Here is a 22,617-nt window from a genome sequence, read left to right on the forward strand (position 1 = left end):
TCACTCTTAAAAGTGAAGAGTCGCCGTTCTTTTATTCAGTACGACTGTTTGGAACAATGGCATCTGCACACATTGTCTTCTACCTGATGTGTTTCTTCTTGGGTGTAATTGGTAAGTTTGTGTTTAACCACAGTCTAATTCTTTTAAGGTCTTTTTTCTCAGCTGCCATGTTCCACAATGTGTATTTGCTTTGTCTTTCATTTCACCACAGCTCAGAAGAACAACCTGCATTTATCCTCCTCTGTTCATGAAGAAGCACGTTTTATATCAGCTAAATCTGGAGACAGAGTGACTTTACATTGTTACTATGAACATAATGTTGCTGCAATTTTTTACTGGTACAAACAAACTTTAGGAGAGAAACCAAAACTCATTTCTACCTTCTATAAGTCAGAAACCAACTTTGTAAAATTTCATGGTCCATTCAACAATACTACACGCTTCAGACTAGATAATGGAAATGGAAAAAAACACTTGATTATCTCAGACTTAAGTGTTTCAGACTCAGCAACTTACTACTGTATACGTTCCTATTTCTACACATCAACATTCTTAGAGACCATTATTGTCAGTGTCAATGATTCAGATTTAAACGTACAAGCTTTAGTTCATCAGTCAGCATCTGAGACCATCCAGCCAGGAGGCTCTGTAAGTCTGCACTGTATGGTTCACACTATGCTGAGCTGTGATGGAGAACACAGTGTTTACTGGTTCAAAGACTCTGAAGACTCTCAGCCAGGACTCATTTACACCCATGGAGTCAGGAATGGTCATTGTGAGAGGAAAGACAACAAAAGTACACACACCTGTGTCTATAACTTGAGAATGGAGAGCCTGAATGTGTCTCACACTGGGATCTACTACTGTGCTGTTGCCTCATGTGGACACATACTGTTTGGAAACGGGACCAAGCTGGACTTTGGGGGTAAGTCCCTTTTCCAGCAGAGGTGACTCACATGGTATTATAAATAGGAGCAGATCATATTTGATGAACTGAAGATGAAAAGCTAAAAAGCTCTGTCATTTCTAGGATTTACAATTCGGCGAGATTCTGCTGCCCTGATGTATTTCTTAAGCGCAGCTTTAACACTCACCACCATCATCAGCGTCTCATCAACTTTTTTAGTGTATAAGATGAAAAAGAGGAACAACTGCCAATCCAGAGGTTAGAATCTGTTTTCATATTTTACTGTTGTGTTTAAAAATAGTGGCATTGAAGTTTAAATCATTTGCTTTTTTTCTCAGCAGACTCAAACGCAAATGATTCTGTAAATTTAGAGGTGAGTTTTAAAGTGTGGAAGTTCATGTGTTTTTAGGAAATTAGATTTCTTGTTGAATTGTTATTTTGATTCTTTTGGTATCCAGAGCACCCAAGAGGACAACCTTCATTATGCTGCTTTGAGAAAAATTAGGACGAAAGAAGCAAGAAGACAGAGAAGCAACACAGAGGATACATGTGTGTACTCCAGTATAAAGTAAACATAGTAGAAAAAATTACATTTAGTATTACCTTTCTGCTGTAGTGATGATTTTGGCATCTTCTCTTTGGTCTGAAAGAAAAATGATTTAACTGCTAGCATCATTTCATCACTTGCATATTTTTATATATTTTATTTATTGTTTACTCTATTTAATTTGTAAAATATGTGTACACACACACACACACGTAGAAAAATATTTAGTATACACATCCAGAAACGCATATACTATTATATATTGTACATATATTTATTAGTTTCAGCTGTAGCCATTCTTGTATTTTGCTTGTTTACATTATTGTATTTTGCACAACTCTGTTGCTTGTGAAGCTCGCACACAAGAATTTCACTCACATGTGCTGTACCAATGTACTTGCACATGTGATGTGACAATAAAAGTGATTTGATTTGATTTGCTCACCTGCACTACCACCAGTCCACGTGGTCCCCACTAAAATCTCCAGCCTTATGTATCCCACCTCGTTCCTAGACTGTAAATTCGTGGCTCCTGCTTTATCTGAGTTTTGTATTTTTCTGTTTTTTGCAAAGTGGTCAGCATTAAAGCTTCCTTTTTGAGTTCACTTAATGTTTAATGAGTCCTTCATTTACGTCCCACTTTGCCTGCCACACAGAGAAGGACATCATTCACTGTCCAAAAACAGCTCTGTGTTGACTTAGCGGAAAAATGGCAACCTGTTCAGAGTGCAGCCTGAAACACTTAGGTCTGAGATAATTAAGTGCTAGAAAACAGTAAATATAGGAAAGGGAAAGACCTAATAGTATTGTAGTTATCACTACGGTGAAAAGAGGTGCTCAGCTGTCAACTGATCACCAGCTGGTGATGAGTTGGATCAGGTGATGGGGGAAGAATGCCTGGCAGAAGCCCCATCCGTGTGATCTTTAACTCCAGACTCTGGCAGAGCTTAGACAACATCCTGGGGGAAGGGAACAGGAGATTGACAGATGGATTGCGTGTTATTTCTCATCTGTTCAACATTCCAATCTACATTATTTATAGAGCAATTTAAAACAAAATTGTTTACCAAAGTGCTTTACAGCAAAAAACAGAGACAAAAGTTAAAAACAATACATTAAACAGACAAATAAATGAACATAATTAACAATAAAATAAATACATAAATGAAAAAAGACGATAAAAATAAATCAGTATATTAAATATTAAAACATGAGTAAAATAGACAAATTGTACAAAAAATAAAATTAACAAAATAAAAAGATTACGAGTGACCAAAAACAGACTAAAACTGACTACAAGCTGACTCTGGCACTACTGCTAAAAAGCCTTGAAAACAATGTGTGTTTTTAAAAGTGATTTGAAGATTTTAAGTGTTGGGGCCAGCCTAATATGGAGGGGCAGCTTATTCCATAATTTGCGGGCCACAAAAGCTCGGTACCCTCGTTGTTTCAGTCGCAACATGGGGACAGCAAGGAGTGACTGGTCAGTTGTGAAGTGTACAGGTGTAGAAGGTCTGACAACAAAAAATAATATTTTAAAATGAATTCTAAAATCGACAGGCAACCAGTGAAAGAACAGCAAGAACAGGGGTAATGTGCTCATGTTTGCGTGTCCCTGTCAGCAGGCGAACACCAGCATTCTGGACCATTCGCTACCGTGATAGTGAGGATGACTAAAATTTCCCAAGTGAGACAAAGAAACTTCTGTGAGACAGGTATGACTTTATTCACTCCCAGGTAGTGTCTCTAATTCCAACATGATGTTCTAGGTGAGAAATTAAAATGTTGTTATCTACTGTATCAAAAGCTGCTGTGAGACCCAAAAGCAGAAGTAAGACGGAATTCCCAGAGTCAGCAGTTAGTAAAATATCATTAAAAACTCTCAAAAGCGCAGACTCTGCTGTGAAGTGCTTTAAAACCTGATTGAAATACCTCAAAAATGCTTTGACTGTTTTAAAAAGCCTGCAGCTGTGAAGACACAATGTTTCCAAACTTTAGAAACAAAAGGAAGCTTTGAAATAGGTCTGAAATTACAGAACAAAGAGGCATCCAGGCCAGGGCATTTCGGCAGAGGCTCGACCACTGCCTGTTTAAATGTTACAGGTTCATTTCCAGTTAATATTTATAGCCCTGTCTTCCCTTTGTTCTTTGTCTCTCTGGCTGTATATCTCCATCTCTCTCAGGATCTGTCACGGATTGCCGAGGCAAGCCGTGTGGGATTGTAGGAAAGGACCAAAAAGGCAGCAGCTCTGGTGCAGGTGAGTGTTTATTTACAGTGGTGGGTAAGTACAAACAGCGGTGGCGACAAAACATGAAACTGGAGACCTAAACTGGGTAAACTAAGAAGACAAACCAGAATGAGGATGCAGGGAGGTCCGGAGAAATACATACGGGAAGACGCAGGGAGACCAAGGGGAAACAACACAGACGAACCAGCGATTACCAAGACAGAAAATGCAACTTAAATACACTCAGAGAACACAGGGAGATTACACACAGGTGGGAGACACAGCTGGGAGTGATTAACATGACGAGACCAGGGAGGCAAACTGAAAACACTCACATAAGACGCAGACCTTCACAATAAAACAGGAACACACGGGGGGGGGGGGGGGAACAGGGTAAACACCAATTCGAGAACAGAACCAAAATCGCGAAGAGAAAACACAAAACGCTGGGTCAAAAGGACCCAGGATCATGACAGTACCCCCCCCCCCCCCCCTCAAAGGCTGGCCCCAGACAGCCCAACAAGAAACAAAACAGCCAGAAAAAACAGAAAACAACCCGACCAGGGCGGGCGGCGGGGGCCCAGGAAGGAGGGCCCGAAGCAAAACAAAACCGGAGCACCAGAAGGCAAAAAGACAAAAACAAAAAACGAGTCCAAAACCAAAAGAAACGAAGCACACCAGAACACAGGAAAAAAACAGAGTTCAAAACAGAAGAGCTCAGGGGGCCGACAGCACAGGAGTCCAAAACAGTTCAGGGGGCCGGCCGGAGGCCGACAGCACAGGAGTCCAAACAGTTCGGGGGGCCGACCGTGCAGACGGCAACGGCGGCCACTCAGGCGACGGCGGTCCGGGGGCCGGCCGTGCGGAAGGCAACGGCGGCCACTCAGGCGACGGCGGTCCGGGGGCCGGCCGTGCGGAAGGCAACGGCGGCCACTCAGGCGACGGCGATCCGGACCAGGCGAGGCTGCAGAGGCCGGACCGGGCGAAGCACAGGCAGAGGCCGGACCGGGCGAAGCTGAAGACACGGACGAAGCTGGACCGGGCGAAGCTGAAGACACGGACGAAGCTGGACCAGACAAGGGTGAAGACATGGACGAAGCTGGACCAGACGAGGATGACGAAGCTGGACCAGGCGAGGATGACGAAGCTGGACCAGGCGAGGATGATGAAGCTGCAACAGGAGGCTGGACGGGCTCCTCGGACCCTCCAGCGGAGACAGGAGGCTGAATGGGCCCCTCGGACCCTCCAGCCGACGAGGCATGAGGCTGGTGTGGTTCTCCAGAACCACCAGCTGACGAGGAAGGCTGCTGGACGGGCACCTCGGGCCCCCCAGCTGAAACAGGAGACAAAGGCCGGAGTGGTCCCTTGGACCCTCCAGCGGAAACAGGAAACAAAGGCCGGAGCGGTCCGTCAGACCCTCCAGCGGAGACACGAGACGAAGGCCGGAGCGGTCCCTCGGACCCTCCAGCAGAAGTGATCACTAAGCCAGCAGTCATGGAGTCCTCTGGCAAACACGAAGGCAACTGGCAATGCACTGAGCACGGGCTCTGCACAGGCAATGCTGATATGGCGCAGTTCTCATGTAGCTGCTTAGACTTCAGGGGTCCAGAATCAGCTGGGGACTGAGACCTAGCCTCTGGGGAAGCCCTGGAGCGGCAAACTGTGCCAATGGCGGCTGAACCATGAAAAGCACCTTGAGGTGAAATTAAACTTTCTCCCTGCACGGAGTGAATGAGTGAAGCCGAAGCTACTGGGGCCTGCGCTACTGGAGCTACTGGGGCCTGCGCTACTGGAGCTACTGGGGCCTGCGCTACTGGAGCTACTGGGGCCTGCGCTACTGGGGCCTGCGCCACAGGCGGCTCTGGAAACTGAACTGAGAGAGGCTGCGGGGGAGCTAACTGAGCTGAGAGAGGCTGCGGGGGAGCTAACTGAGCTGAGAGAGGCTGCGGGGGAGCTAACTGAGCTGAGAGAGGCTGCGGGGGAGCTAACTGAGCTGAGAGAGGCTGCGGGGGAGCTAACTGAGCTGAGAGAGGCTGCGGGGGAGCTAACTGAGCTGAGAGAGGCTGCGGGGGAGCTAACTGAGCTGAGAGAGGCTGCGGGGGAGCTAACTGAGCTGAGAGAGGCTGCGGGGGAGCTAACTGAGCTGAAAGAGGCTGCGGGGGAGCTAACTGAGCTGAAAGAGGCTGCGGGGGAGCTAACTGAGCTGAAAGAGGCTGCGGGGGAGCTAACTGAGCTGCCGGTAGCTGCACAGGCGATAAGCAGCTCGCGTTGACATCCGCCACACAAAACACAGCCCCTGAATGAACAGTCACAGAGTCTGGAACCGACACAGAGTCCTCACTCACCACAGCCAGCGAATTAGAAGTCCGAACGTCCGGCTGTGGGGTGGCGCGCCCGCGGCGCGATCGGCGTTTCTTCCCCGCAGATGGCTCCGATGGGCCGGGCAAGACCACATCTGGCGAGTCGGGCAGCGAGGCAGGAGTGGCTGAGAGAAGGTGGGGTGTGAGCCGGAGAAAAGCCTGCATGGTCGGAGGAAGCGAAGTTAGAAGCCATGGCAGGCCGGAAAAGAGCCGTTGTAGCCGACTTTCCACGGCGCGGCGAAGCTCCTCTGGAGGGTTTTCAAGCCACAGCCCGAGGAGAATCTCCACGTTATATGTAACGTCGTCCCGGAGCTCCTCGGACGGATTTACTGCTGCAGGGTCCATGGTGGCTGGTTCGTACTGTCACGGATTGCCGAGGCAAGCCGTGTGGGATTGTAGGAAAGGACCAAAAAGGCAGCAGCTCTGGTGCAGGTGAGTGTTTATTTACAGTGGTGGGTAAGTACAAACAGCGGTGGCGACAAAACATGAAACTGGAGACCTAAACTGGGTAAACTAAGAAGACAAACCAGAATGAGGATGCAGGGAGGTCCGGAGAAATACATACGGGAAGACGCAGGGAGACCAAGGGGAAACAACACAGACGAACCAGCGATTACCAAGACAGAAAATACAACTTAAATACACTCAGAGAACACAGGGAGATTACACACAGGTGGGAGACACAGCTGGGAGTGATTAACATGACGAGACCAGGGAGGCAAACTGAAAACACTCACATAAGATGCAGACCTTCACATTAAAACAGGAACACACGGGGGGGAACAGGGTAAACACCAATTAGAGAACAGAACCAAAATCGCGAAGAGAAAACACAAAACGCTGGGTCAAAAGGACCCAGGATCATGACAGGATCTTTAAAATGATTTTTGGATTTCAGGGTTTTTTTTCTATTTTGTAATTCTGTTTGCAACCTAATAAAAGATTATCTTTATGCCTGCCTTCAGTCCTACACTTGCATCACTAATTCTTCAAACTGTGCCACGTTTGGCATCAAACACGTGAAGGGCAAATACACTGTTTTGTTAAAGTACTTGAAACGTGGAAACATAAAACTGTACTCAAATGGCCTCCGCAGTCACCAGATTCCAGTCCCATAGAGCATCTTTGGGATGTGGTGGAATGGGATATTCACACTGGGGATGTGCAGATGCCAAATGTGCAGCAGATGATATCATATCAGTATGGACCAACATGTCCAACACCTTGTTGAATCGATGTTTTGAAGAATTAAGGCAGCACAAAATAAATTTTTGTTTTGTTTTGCCGCAAATCTGTGTTGGATACTGATATACAGAATTAAAAGAATAAAAGAAGGGATATTGTCATGAACCAGAGTCTGCACAGAGGCGGGACCCAAAAGCAAACTCAGTACACTGGTTGCAAACTATATACAATATTTAATTACAGAGGAGATCGGGCAAAAATATGAGGAAACACAGGGATAACGCAGGAGCCGGAGGAACTGGGAAAAGCTTATGGGGGAGGCTGTTCTAAGATGACGTGATCGGCATGAGGACAGGCATGACACATGATACTCAGAAGGTACCCAGGAAAGATCAGGTGGCTGTGAGATCTGTGGGAAGGAGAACCCTGTGTTTATGGGAACAGCTGATCTTAGTGCGGTTAGCGAGACAAAAAAAAGACTCCAGCTAGCAATCGTTTTCCTGGCCCAGTCAATGTGTGGGTTGTGCTTTTGTAACCAAGGGAACCCAATGATGAGCGGAGTGTCAGGGGAGGTGAATGTGAAAAAGGAAATGGTTTTGTTGTGATTGTCGGACGTAATTAATGTTGCTAATGAGGTCTGGTCTGCCTCTGTCTTTCTTAATTCTTTCTTAATTCTCATATATCAAGCTTCAAATGGAATAAAAGGCAGACAATGATATCTAAAAGTGCCTTACAGTTACCCCAAATAAAGACCGGCATATCACTTCCAAACTTAGTATATCTTCTGTGTGATGTAATACAGTTTAAGGTTGTAAACGATCTTCATGGGTCCATGGAGAGGTTATCACAAATCCACATAGATGGATCTACAGTCAAACTGCTTCATATATTTTGGCTCTCCAAAAGTACCTATGTTTTAGAAATGCATTTTTGAGTCTTTTTATGAAATATTTGTACAAATAGTATCTCCATCTTCATACTCTTCAAGATCTTAGTGTGAAGGGGGGTCCCATTAGATATCTCTCTTAGTGAGGATGATGTAAACACAACTGCTTAATTTTCTCTGCTGGCTGGAAGACTCTGTGTTTCTAAGTAAAGAACATTTTCCCTGCTACATTTGGCCAATTTGGATTAGAGTCATATTCATATTATGTGTCATATTCATCTTGAATCTCCTTATAACTGTAAAAACATAATTTTGTATTTAAAAAGACATGCTGTGTCACTTCTGCTTGGCCAATCAGGAACAGTCTTCTGTAAGAAGAGTGAAGAAAGGTTTGAGATTCTTTTCATTCAGCACGATTATTTCAAGAAGATGACATCTGGGAAGCTTGTCATCCATCTCTCATGTTTATTCTTGGGGGAAATAGGTGAGTTTGATTTTGAAAGTTTTAATACATTTTCATGCTTTCAGGATTCCATAACCTGCATTCTTTTATTTCACTTCAGCTCAGACAAACAACCTGAATACCTCTTCTTCTGTTACTCAAGAAAGACATTTCATATCAGTTAAAACTGGGGACAGCATGACTTTGCATTGTTACAGTAAAGGTGATGGAGCTCCACGGTTTTACTGGTATAAGCAAACTTTGGGAGAGAAACCAAGACTCATGTCTACCTTCTATGTATATGAAAACAATCCCACATTTTATGATACATTCAAGAGTGATCCACGCTTCAACCTGGATACTCAAACAGGTCAAAACAACTTAATAATCTCAGACTTCTGACTCAGGAAGGTACTACTGTATATGTTCTTATTTGTACACATCAACATTTTCAGAGAGCATTACTGTTGCTGTTAAACATTCAGACTTGAACATCAAGGCTGTGGTCCAACAATCAGCTTCTGAGACCATCCAGCCAGGAAGCTCCGTGACTCTGAACTGTACAGTATACACTGGGACTTGTGATGGAGAACACAGTGTTTACTGGTTCAAAGACTCTGAAGAATCTCATCCAGGACTCATTTACACCCATGGTGGCAGGAATGATCAGTGTGGGAGGAAAGCCAACAGAAGAACACACACCTGTGTCTCTAACTTGACAATCACCAGCCTGAATGTGTCTCATGCTGGGATTTACTACTGCGCTTTTGACTCATGTGGACACATACAGGGAGTGCAGAATTATTAGGCAAATGAGTATTTTGTCCACATCATCCTCTTCATGCATGTTGTCCTACTCCAAGCTGTATAGGCTCGAAAGCCTACTACCAATTAAGCATATTAGGTGATGTGCATCTCTGTAATGAGAAGGGGTGTGGTCTAATGACATCAACACCCTATATCAGGTGTGCATAATTATTAGGCAACGTCCTTTCCTTTGGCAAAATGGGTCAAAAGAAGGACTTGACAGGCTCAAAAAAGTCAAAAATAGTGAGATATCTTGCAGAGGGATGCAGCAGTCTCAAAACTGCAAAGCTTCTGAAGCGTGATCATCAAACAATCAAGTGTTTCATTCAAAATAGTCAACAGGGTCGCAAGAAGCGTGTGGAAAAACCAAGGCACAAAATAACTGCCCATGAACTGAGAAAAGTCAAGCGTGCAGCTGCCAAGATGCCACTTGCCACCAGTTTGGCCATATTTCAGAGCTGCAACATCACTGGAGTGCCCAAAAGCACAAGGTGTGCAATACTCAGAGACATGGCCAAGGTAAGAAAGGCTGAAAGACGACCACCACTGAACAAGACACGCAAGCTGAAACGTCAAGACTGGGCCAAGAAATATCTCAAGACTGGTTTTTCTAAGGTTTTATGGACTGATAAAATGAGAGTGAGTCTTGATGGGCCAGATGGATGAGCCCGTGGCTGGATTGGTAAAGGGCAGAGAGCTCCAGTCCGACTCAGACGCCAGCAAGGTGGAGGTGGAGTACTGGTTTGGGCTGGTATCATCAAAGATGAGCTTGTGGGGCCTTTTCGGGTTGAGGATGGAGTCAAGCTCAACTCCCAGTCCTACTGCCAGTTTCTGGAAGACACCTTCTTCAAGCAGTGGTACAGGAAGAAGTCTGCATCCTTCAAGAAAAACATGATTTTCATGCAGGACAATGCTCCATCACACACGTCCAAGTACTCCACAGCGTGGCTGGCAAGAAAGGGTATAAAAGAAGAAAAACTAATGACATGGCCACCTTGTTCACCTGATCTCATTGTTCTTGACAATGACAGTAAATAAATAAATACTAAATACTAAATACTAAATCTGAACCCCACTGAGAACCTGTGGTCCATCATCAAATGTGAGATTTACAAGGAGGGAAAACAATACACCTCTCTGAACAGTGTCTGGGAGGCTGTGGTTGCTGCTGCACGTAATGTTGATGGTGAACAGATCAAAACACTGACAGAATCCATGGATGGCAGGCTTTTGAGTGTCCTTGCAAAGAAAGGTGGCTATATTGGTCGCTGATTTGTTTTTGTTTTGTTTTTGAATGTCAGAAATGTATATTTGTGAATGTGGAGATGTTATATTGGTTTCACTGGTAAAAATAAATAATTGAAATGGGTATATATTTGTTTTTTGTTAAGTTGCCTAATAATTATGCACAGTAATAGTCACCTGCACACACAGATATCCCCCTAAAATAGCTAAAACTAAAAACAAACTAAAAACTACTTCCAAAAACATTCAGCTTTGATATTAATGAGTTTTTTGGGTTCATTGAGAACATGGTTGTTGTTCAATAATAAAATTATTCCTCAAAAATACAACTTGCCTAATAATTCTGCACTCCCTGTACTGTTTGGAGAAGGAACCATGCTGGTGTTTGGGGGTAAGTAACAGTATAGAACCCAAATCAGTCACTGATATTATACCATCAAACTTAAAAGAAAACATAAAATAAAGAGAAGTCTATGTTCAGGATGCCTTGTTCTTTACAGATGAGGCAAAATCTCTTGTCTTGGTGTACGTCTTGAGTGGAGCATTGACTTTTACCTCCACCCTGGTTGTTTTACTGGCTTTTCTTTTCTACAAGATGAGCAAAAGAAACCACTTCAAATCACGTACTGGAAAAAAGTGCTGCATTTGACAGTTTTTATTCACTGATTTGGACTTTTAAGTGAGACTGCTGTTTTTGTATTTTACATTCAGGCCATCAACAAGCAAGACTTTCTATTCCTTCTGTACAGGTATGTTCCCTCTGTGTAGCATACATTGCAATTAAAATAACAATCAATAAAATTTCTGTACACAGCACTTTTAATGTTTATTTTATTTACTTTGTTTTTTCATTTCAGATTTTAGCCACAATTTTTTGTGACAAAAACGTGATCACATTTTGATCTGCATCTCAAATTTGTTTGCATCTCAAATTTTTTCCATGAGTACCTACTGAGATCGCCTCGACATGACTTGTTTTTCATTACAACCAAGTACCATCTAATGTGCACAGAAGGTCGTTATAGCTACGTGCCCAAAGGTACCACAACGTCACTTGTATGTGACACGAACGCTACAACAAAGGTGGGTGTTGTCATGATCTGCAGCTGCAGATTGTGTGAAGCAGAGAGAGGACCAAGGTGCAATAACACAAGAGAACAGGAACTAGTTTTAACCAAAGACGTGCCGTTTATTAGGTTGAATGTAAAAGTACAAATCAGACAACCCAACTAATAACTAATCGAAACTGGGAAACACAAAGGAATAGAGACACAGGGGGAGAAGAACAGATGACCTGACAAGGAACAACAAGGAAACCCACACAATATATACACAAAAGGGTGATTAGGGAGAGTGGAGGCACATGGGAGCACAGGAGGGACAAATAACGAGACAGGGGAAGCAAAACTGAATGCACTGAATACTGAATACAGGGCGAGACACTGTCAAAATAAAACAGGAAGTAGCACGAACACAGAGACTCAAAAACACACAAGCTTGACACCCAGATGGGGATACATGAACATGGAACATGTGGGGGGTCGGGGGGGGTCGGGACACAGGACACCAAGACAAAGATGGGGATGAGACAAAGGCAAAAAGCAGCCTAGCTAACAAAAACCCATAAACCAGAGTGCAAATAAACTCAGAGACATAACAAGAACTAAACTGAAGACTAAATAAAACTGAACTTAAACCTATATAATCTTCCTCAAACCTAGAATCATAAATATGAAAAAATAGACTCAAAATGCTTCATCAAAGACGCAGCACCGTGACATCTGTCACGGTGATTTTATACCTGCTGCTTAATCTGTGGTACCTGGTATCAGGTATTATCGTCTAATGGAAAATCCTAAAAACCGTGTGGAGCTGTGCTGAGCTGATTGAAGCAGGTACTAATGGCAGTCTAAAGAGCTTGGATAGAAAGCGACTGGACTTCTTTAAGTTTCATGAAGACATTTCACCTCTCATCCAACAGGCTTCTTTGGTTGTAAAACCAAATGGGGGAGTGTTCCAGGTACTTAAACCCTAGTGGGGGTTGTCACATGAGCCAAGGTGTGAAAAAAGATGTGGATCATTATCACCATAGGTCTTGGGTGAAACCATTGTGAGACTTTGCATCACCCTATCATGTGACCCATTGAGGTCACCGGACAAAAGATATGAGTGGGGGTTTAGATACCTGGGACAGGATCTCAAGACTAAATTGTAGGTGGCGAACAGTTGGTGTCGTAAACCACCCCCTCTGTTCAATGATGGTTGCTTTATGTGGTGCTTTACTTCTGAGCAAACTAAAAGTAACATAGTGTATGCTGTGCAGTGCAGCGAGGAGTGCTCAGACCTCTACATTGGCGAAACTAAACAGTCACTCCATAAACACATAAACACAGGGCACCTCGTAGAATAGCCAGCTCTTGTGACGACATCCAGTAATAGTAGAAGTGAGACATTTTTAACCCTTTAAAACTGGTCGGAGTGGCACGCTCTGTTTTGCATAACTATTTTTAAATCCCTGTAGAACCGGAACCACGTAAGTGAGCGCAATAATCTTTTTTGCACATGAAACCGGAGGAGTTGTACTTACATCTTATGCCATCAGCTTGTCCTAAGTCAGGGTTTCTTTCCACATATGGCTTGGCAAAAACAACATTAAAAGCATTTTGCTCGTGGAGTCCTTTGGTGCTGCAGAGAGGCACCATCCAGGTACAGAGGGAGAAAATGTGGAGCTGTTGGCGACATGCAGCACTGTTGCTGAATTTTGGAAAGCAAATTACGTCCAGGCTTAGGTCTTTGTGTTGATGTTTAAACAATGGAAAATCCCTGCATCCTTAAAACTACAGAATCCTATATGTTCAAATTTACATTAATAAATATGGTGTATCTGAAGTAAGTACTGAAATAAAAACATGCTACAATAAATAGCTGTAAGAGATTAGCTTGGAATAATATGTGTCCCTGATGTTTAAAAAAAAGCCACCTCCTCTGTTTGCCTGTGGTACATACGGTTCCTCCTCTTCCTCCTCTTTCTAGGGTTTCTGTTGCCTGAGGTATTCACTGAGCACGCGGTCAGTTGCGGCCATCTTCCTGATGTATTCGTGGATGTAAACTGTCTCATCCTGGACTGTGGTGCTGACTCTCACCAGTCCCCGGCCTCCTTCCTTCCAGTTAGCATACACCCTCAGGGCACTGGACTTGGGGTGAAACCTTCCATGCATGATCAGGAGCTTCCTGGTCTTGGTGTCAGTGGCTTCCATCTCCTCCTTTGGCCAGCTTATTATCCCAGCAGGGTACCTGATCACGGGCAGGGCGTAGGTGTTTATAGCTCGGATCTTGTTCTTACCGTTCAGCTGACTCCTCAGGACTTGCCTAACCCTCTGCAGGTACTCAGTGGTTGCAGCTTGCATATCATTCTCGTCATGGTTCCCATTGGCTGTGGGATCTGCAGGTACTTGTAGCTGTCCTCGATATCTGCAATGTTGCCTTCTGGTAGTTCGATCTCCTCAGCTTTGACTACCTTCCCTCTCTTTGTTATTATCCAACTATACTTCTTCAGTCCGAATGATATTCCGATGTATATCCTGCTGGTGTGGATCAGTGAATCAATGTCTCATTCGCTCTTGGCATACAGCTTGATGACATCAAGCTGTATGCAGGAGGTGGCTGACAGCTGCTCCATTCCGTAGTCTGTATCTGTAGCCAGTTCTCGCTGAGGGTTTTCAGACCTATATAATTTATGCTGCACTTGAGGAGCTCTAGCATGCACTGAAGATTTATATATGCAAGTAGATATTAGATTTAATGTGAGAGTCTGACAGTATAGAAACTCATCCTTGAATGAGATTGGCCAAATTTAAATCAGGTATGTTTTTTGTCTTTATTGTTTAAATAATAAAGTAATAAATAAATACATAAATTAATACATAATTACAATATTTACTTTCAGTGTGTTCCTTTTCATTAGCACATGTATGCAGAGATGAATATTTATTGACTTTAAATCAACAAAGAAACTGGTTGATTTATTTCTTTAAACCAACATCAGATTCTTCGTTGTTGCTTACCTGGCATTCAGTTGAAATCCACAGGTATAGCATCGCTAGCAAAGTGACTGACTGTAAGATATGTATATATGTCAAGAGATTACATTTTATATAGCTCTCACCATGCAATATTTCTGAGACACTGAGCTCAACACTATAGGTAGCAGGTGACATGTGATCAAGTTTCCTTAACAGGACATACCATGTCACTTCTGCTTGGCCAATCAGACTCACTCTTCTCTCTTAAAAGAGGGTCAATACTCTTTACAATGAGCAGAACGATATGAGCACAATGACATCTGCACAGTTTGCCTTCTATTTGACATGTTTGTGCTTAGGGAAAATGGGTAAGTTTTTTTTGTGTTTTTGTGTGTGTTTGTGTTTGTGCGTGTATGTGTGTTTTATAAAATGCAGTTTGAATCTTTTAAAATGAATGACGATGATTTCATGAGACCATAATTGTGTTTACTTTGTCTTTCATTTCACTTCAGCTCTGACGAAAGACCTCAAATTCTCTTTTTCTGTTCATCAAGAAAGACGTTTCATAACATCTAACAGAGGGGACAGCGTGACTTTGACTTGTTTCTATGAAGGAGATGTTGCTGCGAGGTTTTACTGGTACAAGCTGACATTGGGACAGAAACCAAAGCTCATTTCTACTCTTTACAAGTTTGACACCAACGCCACCTTTAGTGATGAATTCAAGAGTGATCCACGATTTACAGTTGATGCTGAAAAAGGAAAAATCTACTTAAAAATAACAAATCTCGACATTTCAGACTCTGCTACTTACTATTGTGCAAGTAGCTATTCATTTAAGTTTAAATTTGGAGAGGGCACTATCATCAACATAAGAGGTTCAGAGTTGGATATCCCAACTTTAGTGCAGCAGTCAGCTTCTGAGACCATCCAACCAGGAGGCTCTGTGACTCTGAACTGTACAGTACACACTGGGACCTGTGATGAAGAACACAGTGTTTACTGGTTCAGAGACTCTGAAGAGTCTTTCCCAAGAATCATTTACACCCATGGAGGCAGGAATGATCAGTGTGAGAGGAAACTCAACACACAGACACACACATGTGTCTACAACCTACCAATGAAGAGCCTGAATACGGCTCATGCTGGGACCTACTACTGTGCTGTCGCCTCATGTGGACACATACTGTTTGGAAACAGGACCAAGCTGGACTTTAAGGGTGAGTAACTCGGATGGCTTATATTATAATATTTCATAGGAGCTAGCTGGAAGATATATAATGTTTGCTGGTGTCTTAATGTCCACAGATGATGGGAATGCTGTGTACTTCTTCAGTGGAGCTTTGGCATTCAGCACACTTCTAAATGTTTTAATGGCTTTCTTATTGTATATGGCCCACAAAAGAAACTGCACCAAGCACCAATGCCCAGGTACTGCAACTGCTATTGTTATTGTCAACATCTAGTCAACCAACATAGCATAATAGTAAGAACACTTTATCATTTTCTTTTCAGAGTCTCATTCAAGAATTCCCCCGCCTTCAACAAATGCAGAGGTAAATTTTGGTGTTGACTTTTGCACACTATCATTGTAAAACATTATTAGCCTGTTTTAAGTTGTATATTGTTATTTTGCAATTATATTTTATTATTAGGTCAAGCAAAATGAAGAAAACCTCCATTATGCAGCTTTAAGGCACCACAAGGCTGACAGACCAAGAAGACAGAGAAACAACAGCAAGGCTGAATGTGTCTACTCAAGTATAAAGCAGTAGAAATCAGTGTGTGTTTTTGTGTATTATAGTTATCTTGGTAGTTTTTATACTTAGTATATTTCTTCAAAGCCTTTAAATGCTAAAGAATAAGACACTGACACGATATAAGCATTGCAGTTTTGTAACTTCATGTTTAGTTTTTTCACCAAATAAAACACTTTTTACTGTGTGTGCTGGAATTCAACCTTTGAAGCATTTGTATGAGATGGTATCTGTTGGAAGTTGTTGCTTTCTTGAGTGTTTTATCTTTCTATAACACAATACTTTTACAGTGACAATAAATTCGGACAAATAATGAGCAGACCTTTTACTTTTTTAATACAAAAAAACGAATCAGTTTCTCTACTGTTTCTACAGACTAACCATAAAGAATAACCAATTCTATCACTTATTTCAAACAGGTCATATCTTGTCACTAAGTACAAGTATTGGTTCCTAACCTAACAGTTTCCTGTTCAAAACCTCCTTATAACTGCTGCTTACAACTACTTTACTAAGAAAATGGATGGAATTACAATCCACTACAGCAATGACATCAGGATGCCACTGATTTTAGCCAAAATCTGTACAATTTGGCATTAGCTGAAAAAAACAAAAAAAAACAATGAGAAATGAGTGGGGAAGGAAACAATTGGCGTAAATAAATGAATTCAGGCACATCCTCATTTGTCAAACTGCCATATGCACACAAGAAAAGATTCATGCATCTGTGTGCACACACACACACAGACACACACACACATTGAGTTCCCTGGCAATTACTATGTACCCAGTAGACCCTTTCTTCCATTTATCTGAACAACATCCATTTCTTGTAGCTTTAGTGTATGTTTACTTGAGGCCTTGCCCACACGTCACTGTGTGGCAGCTGCAGTGCAGTCCTTACCTTTAAATCTAACCTGTCTTCTTCCTCTATTGTTCTGTCTTTATTATCTTTCTCTATCTCTGAGTGAAGTTGGCTCTCTTTATTTTCTTTCCCTCTGAAATACAGCAGCTGGACCTTAACTAGCAACATACTATGCGACAAACTGCACACAGTTTTGGTGTTTTCTGATATTTGTTGACATGAAAGAAGCTTTTCATCTGACATTACCTGCATGTTGGTCTGGGCTGGTTCTAGACAGGCATATATGAGGGGGCAGACAGAAATGTAAAGGGGGCACATAGAGGCAATCCAGGCAGGTAAGGGGTGGGGATTGGGTGAGGTGCTCTGGATAACTGTTTTTGTCATGTAATTGGGTTGCACTTTGTCAGGCCTCTACCCTAAGACATGACAGACTTCCCACATACCAGACAGGTGTGGCCCGGATCTGGTGTCAAGCAGGCACTACTGGCTGACTTCTGGCATGGTAAGTAGTATGTCATCCAGATAGGAGCCAGGCCTGGTGTTGATGGCACTGCATACCATATCTGGCCCGATTGTGGTTTGGTTTATGTGGCCCAGGCTTATAGAAAACAGGTCTGGGTCGATTCTGGCATCAAGCTGGCAATTATGGCACTGTTTATGTTCCTATTTTAGTTAGAAGATCTAAATGCCATGTTGAAATACTATACTGCTATGATAGCCAACTTACAAATGCAGTTTTGACAGGTTTGAGTGTACACTTTATCCAAAACCTAGTGAGGGTTTACTCATGTTTACCACTAGGTGGCTGTAGCTCAGGATTTAGAGCAGGTCACCTACTGATCGGAAGGTTGGTGGGTCGATCCCTGGCTCCTCCAGTCTGTGTGTCAAGAGCGTGAACGTATTTAAGAAGCACTGAGTTTAGAGATAGTGTGTGTGACTCGGTGAATGTGCCATGTTGTATAAAGCATTTTGAGTAATCTGGGAGAATAGAAGCGCGCTATATAAGAATCAGTCCATTCACTGTCTGAACAAACATGTTTCTTTTACTCTATTATGTTCCGGCACATGTTGTTATTACATGGCTCGATTAAGGTACATACGCCTGGAAACGGCAAATCACGTCAGACTAAAAGACCGGAATCCAAGTTCCCCAACAGGATTGCTCAGCATCGTCATTGTGAGAAAAAATTAAAATAAAGGAAGTTACATTTAGGAACGTCACTGTATCTTAAACATAAAAATATAATACTACTTTAGCTTTTCTTACATCTTCAGTGAAAGTAATCAACTTAAACCATCATGCAACATCGTTTGCAATAACGCTGTTATGAAATTAAACCCAGCAAATAAAATTGTAGAAACATAAATACCTGCTTGTTGCGGTTTCAGGGAGCTCAAATTAACATAGACACATTAAGAGCACCACATTGCCTGCTGTAGCGTTCTTCACAGCTGCACTTCATCTCAGAGGTAGGTTAATAAATTGAATTGAACACACGAACACAGTGTACAGTCGAGTCTTAATAGCTTACTTACAACTGCGCTCGTCAGGCACTCTTTTTGGCTGCATTAGTTATTATTTTTACATGCTTCCATCTCCCACTCGGTGACAACTTGTACTTTTCCACTCACTCAACACTGAACACAGTGAACAGAAAAATGTGTTTAATTCCTAAACAGTTCATGCAAACCCTGACTGAAGTTTAACCCTTTAAAGCCGGTCGGAGCGGGCACGCTCCGTTTTGTGTAACTATTTTAAAATCCTGGTAGAACTGCAACCACGTAAGCTAGCGCAATAATTTTTTTTGCATATGAAACCGGAGGAGCTGTACTTACATCTTATGCAATCAGCTTTTCCTAGGTCACAGTTTCCTTCCACATATAGCTTTGCAAAAGTTGTATTAAAAGTACTTGCAGTAACAAAAACATAATATTACAGAAACACGCTTTGCTGATCCGATTAGCTGTTCATAACACTTCCTATGTTGGAATAGATGTCAGCGAGAACTATCGCATATCCGCTATTACCTGCCCGAAACCGGACGTTATGTCATTTTCGCGGAAATGTAGTTTTTTACCTTCAGGATCCTATAAGCCTGTACTGGTGTTTTTAAAAGTTATGTTTGAATTTATGACTTTGTTTTTGTTTCTGGGATCCTTAGAACTCAAATTGCACTGCTGGAAATAGTTTATTTTGTTGCACATGCTGTTTTGTTTTTGCAAATTTGCATTATAATAGTTGTTTTAAGTTTTCCTGCAGTATGTAAAAATTGGTGTATTTTAAAAATAAAACTATAAAAACTATTTTGTGCAACTTTTTTGTATTTACAGTTTTGAGGGATAAAGCTCTTAGATTTCTTATAACCTCTTATAACTAGAAATATATGTTAAAAAAACCAAAACGATTTTCAAGTTTTTTGTAGTTTGTCTTTTTTTGCAATTTATGTAATTACTATGCACTTAATGCAATACATATTATTAAAATTTGGGCTATAATGGTTGTATTGATGTATAGCAACTTGAAATACTCCCAAAAATGGCACTACAGCATGTAAAAAATACAATATAAGCTCTCGTGGACTTGGTTCTATGGTACGTCTTAAAGGATTAATTTAAAATTCAGAGGCAAAAGTACAAAACAATTGTATTCGTCCAAAGAAGTTCTTACTATGAAAACAGACAATAATGAACATTATATTTCACGTTTACTAAAAGTGTGCTGCAAAAGAAACAGGTTATAATGTAATAGCCGTCTTTTACCATCATTTATGTTGTTTCCTAACAGTCCAGACACTGAGCTTAAGATATATGTGTCAGCCAACACGTGATCAAGCTCCCTAAATAGGACATGCTGTGTCATTTGTGGTTGGCCAGTCAAACACAGTCTTCTTTGAAAAGCAAAGACAGGTTCAAGAATCTTTTCATTCAGCACCAGAGTCTGAACACGATGACATCTGCGCAGTTTGTCTTCTATCTGACGTGTTTGTTCTTGGGGGAAACAGGTGAGTTTTTTAAAACTGCAGTATGCAACGTTTACCGTTCTTCCATGTGTCTCAAATGTTCATTTACGTTCTTTCATTTTATTTCAGCTCACACAAATGACCTCAAATTCTCCTTGTCTGTTCATCAACAAAGACATTTTGTATCAACTAATACTGGGGACGATGTGACTCTGCGCTGTTTCTATGAAGGTAACGATGTGGCAAGGCTTTACTGGTATAAGTTTAATTTGGGAAAGGAGTCAAAGCTTCTTTGTACTGTCAACACAGTGGACAATCAAGCCATGTTTCATGATGAATTGAAGAGTGATCCACGGTTCACTGTGAATTTTGAAAAAGGAAAGATTGACTTAAAGATAAGTGATCTGCAAATTTTAGACTCCGCTACTTACTATTGTGCAAGCAGCTATGGGTACAGGTTTGCATTTGCAGAAGGTACTGTCATTGATGTAAAAGGTTCAGGGTCGAACATCCCAACTTTAGTGCAGCAGTCAGTATCTGAGACCATCCAACCAGGAGGCTCTGTGACTCTGAACTGTACAGTACACACTGGGACCTGTGATGAAGAACACAGTGTTTACTGGTTCAGAGACTCTGAAGCGTCTTTCCCAAGAATCATTTACACCCATGGAGGCAGGAATGATCAGTGTGATAGGAAACCCAACACACAGACACACACCTGTGTCTACAACCTGCCAATGCAGAGCCTGAATACGACTCATGCTGGGACCTACTACTGTGCTGTGGCCTCATGTGGACACATACTGTTTGGAAACGGGACCAAGCTGAAGTTAGAAGGTGAGTCACATTCAAAAATATATTCAATTCCATTCTCAGCTCATTCCTATAACACAGCTGAAGATTCTGCATGTTCTTCTTCTCTTTCAATTTGCAGATGAGGTGGGATTTCTTTACTTGGTGCATGTCCTGAATGGAATTGTTGCACTCACTTGTGTCCTTAGTTTGTGTTTGATGTCCACATTGTTTGTAATGACCAAAAAGAAAAGCATCCACTTCACAGGTAAGTGTTGTTGTAAAGTTGATTCATGCATTGAATGTCATGTGCTAAAAAGATTTTCTTCTTTTTTTTCAGAGTCTCATGGAAGCTTTTCAGAGGTAACTAAAGAAATGAAGATTCTGTTCTGTTTTGGTTCAGCAATTTTTATCCTTCAAAGAAGCACATTTGTGATTTACTTGTTGCCCTTTACTAGGATCACCAGAACATTTTAGGGGAGAACAAAACAAACAGATCAAGAAGACAGCGGGATGATACCTGGAGTGAATGCATCTACTTTACTGTAAAGCAGAAGAGCTGAAAATGTTTCATCTTTGTTTTAAAACGCTATGATATACAGAGACAAAGTACAGAATTCCTTTACCTATAGTTTTGGTTTTATGATTTCACCTAAACGTGCTAACTGTAGAGATGTTCTTTCCAATAAATCTACTGAAGAAGCTTTTTAAAAACAAACATGCAAGTGCTTTTCCAGTTTATACCCATCCCAGGTATTCTGGTACTGTTTTATAGACAGAAAAAAATGAACACAAATAATGTTATTCACTGGCAAACAACTACTTACTTTAAATATTAAGCATGGCACACTGTCAAACGACATAGAGCTGTTAGGATCATTCTTTGTTTCAGTGTCAAAAGCTGAAGCTTGATCGTTTTTTGTGAGGTTTTGCAGATTTTAAGAACTATCTCCATGTGACCCATCATACCTGTGTAGTCATTCATCAACATTAAATTGAAATAAAAATAATAATTACGGGATAACAAAGATCAGCCTTCACACTTTAAATGTTTTAATGAAGTTGATGATCCATGATTTGACTTTTCCATAATGTAATGAGCAACTGTGATATCAGGCTGTAAGAACAGTCATATTTTTAACAGTACTGGAGAGTAAAATTTTACCTCCAATTCTTTGCATCAGCTGTCAATGAAAGCCTCTTGTTCCAGTATATCATAAAAATAAAGGACTGTAAAGAGTACACCGCTGCTGTCTTTTTAGTTCTCCTGATAATGACATGTTTATAATGAGCCCGAGCTTTCCAACCTGTTTATTTAAATTGTTTTTGTGCATCACAACATCACCCTGAACAGGAAAGAGAGGGGGGGGTTTGGTCATCATGTGCTCTTCAGATTGAAAGATGTTGTAGGACAGATTTAGTCTGGGGATCCATGGTTCATGAGTGTTTATGGAGTATATTTGCTGATCTGCCTTGGGGTGCCGCTCTATGGGCTCAAATTGTGGTCATAAATATTTTGTACTTGTAAATCAAATGCGTAGTTGTGAACTGAGTTTTGTAACCATGTAAACTGAAAGTGTTATGTTTGTGCATCTACATACATCCTGTTTGTAT

General features: G+C 41.8%; 3 protein-coding genes and 1 pseudogene across 4 annotated transcripts; all 4 read left to right on the plus strand.

Annotated features, from left to right (window-relative positions):
- Positions 1-56: 56 nt before the first annotated feature.
- On the plus strand, positions 57-1,981 carry LOC146580591 (uncharacterized). Of its 2 annotated transcripts, none has more exons than XM_085267350.1 (5): positions 57-111; positions 212-925; positions 1,031-1,165; positions 1,246-1,280; positions 1,366-1,981. In XM_085267350.1, exons 1-5 carry the CDS (start codon positions 57-59, stop codon positions 1,477-1,479), a joined length of 1,053 nt encoding a protein of 350 aa, XP_085123476.1. In that variant the 3' UTR covers positions 1,480-1,981. The 2 variants fall into 2 exon arrangements, with proteins under 2 accessions (XP_085123476.1, XP_085123477.1); XM_085267351.1 differs by having other exon boundaries at positions 1,249-1,280.
- Positions 1,982-8,542: 6,561 nt separating this feature from the next.
- Positions 8,543-11,256, plus strand: LOC146580592 (uncharacterized; annotated as a pseudogene).
- A 3,737-nt stretch (positions 11,257-14,993) lies between these two features.
- Positions 14,994-16,404, plus strand: LOC146580593 (immunoglobulin kappa light chain-like). Its single transcript, XM_085268069.1, has 5 exons — positions 14,994-14,997; positions 15,103-15,849; positions 15,938-16,060; positions 16,145-16,185; positions 16,285-16,404. The coding sequence occupies exons 1-5, from the start codon at positions 14,994-14,996 to the stop codon at positions 16,402-16,404; spliced, it is 1,035 nt and encodes a 344-aa protein (XP_085124195.1).
- Positions 16,405-20,188: 3,784 nt separating this feature from the next.
- Positions 20,189-21,969, plus strand: LOC146580594 (immunoglobulin gamma-1 heavy chain-like). The gene is made up of 5 exons (XM_085267344.1): positions 20,189-20,253; positions 20,341-21,048; positions 21,146-21,271; positions 21,344-21,366; positions 21,462-21,969. The coding sequence occupies exons 1-5, from the start codon at positions 20,199-20,201 to the stop codon at positions 21,564-21,566; spliced, it is 1,017 nt and encodes a 338-aa protein (XP_085123470.1). The 5' UTR covers positions 20,189-20,198; the 3' UTR covers positions 21,567-21,969.
- Positions 21,970-22,617: the final 648 nt, after the last annotated feature.

The sequence above is a fragment of the Mchenga conophoros genome, linkage group LG3, assembly GCF_057382185.1.
Source record: "Mchenga conophoros isolate Kocher_MC1m ecotype Shallow Benthic linkage group LG3, M_conophoros_male_GT1.1, whole genome shotgun sequence".
Classification (NCBI taxonomy): Eukaryota; Metazoa; Chordata; class Actinopteri; order Cichliformes; family Cichlidae; genus Mchenga; species Mchenga conophoros.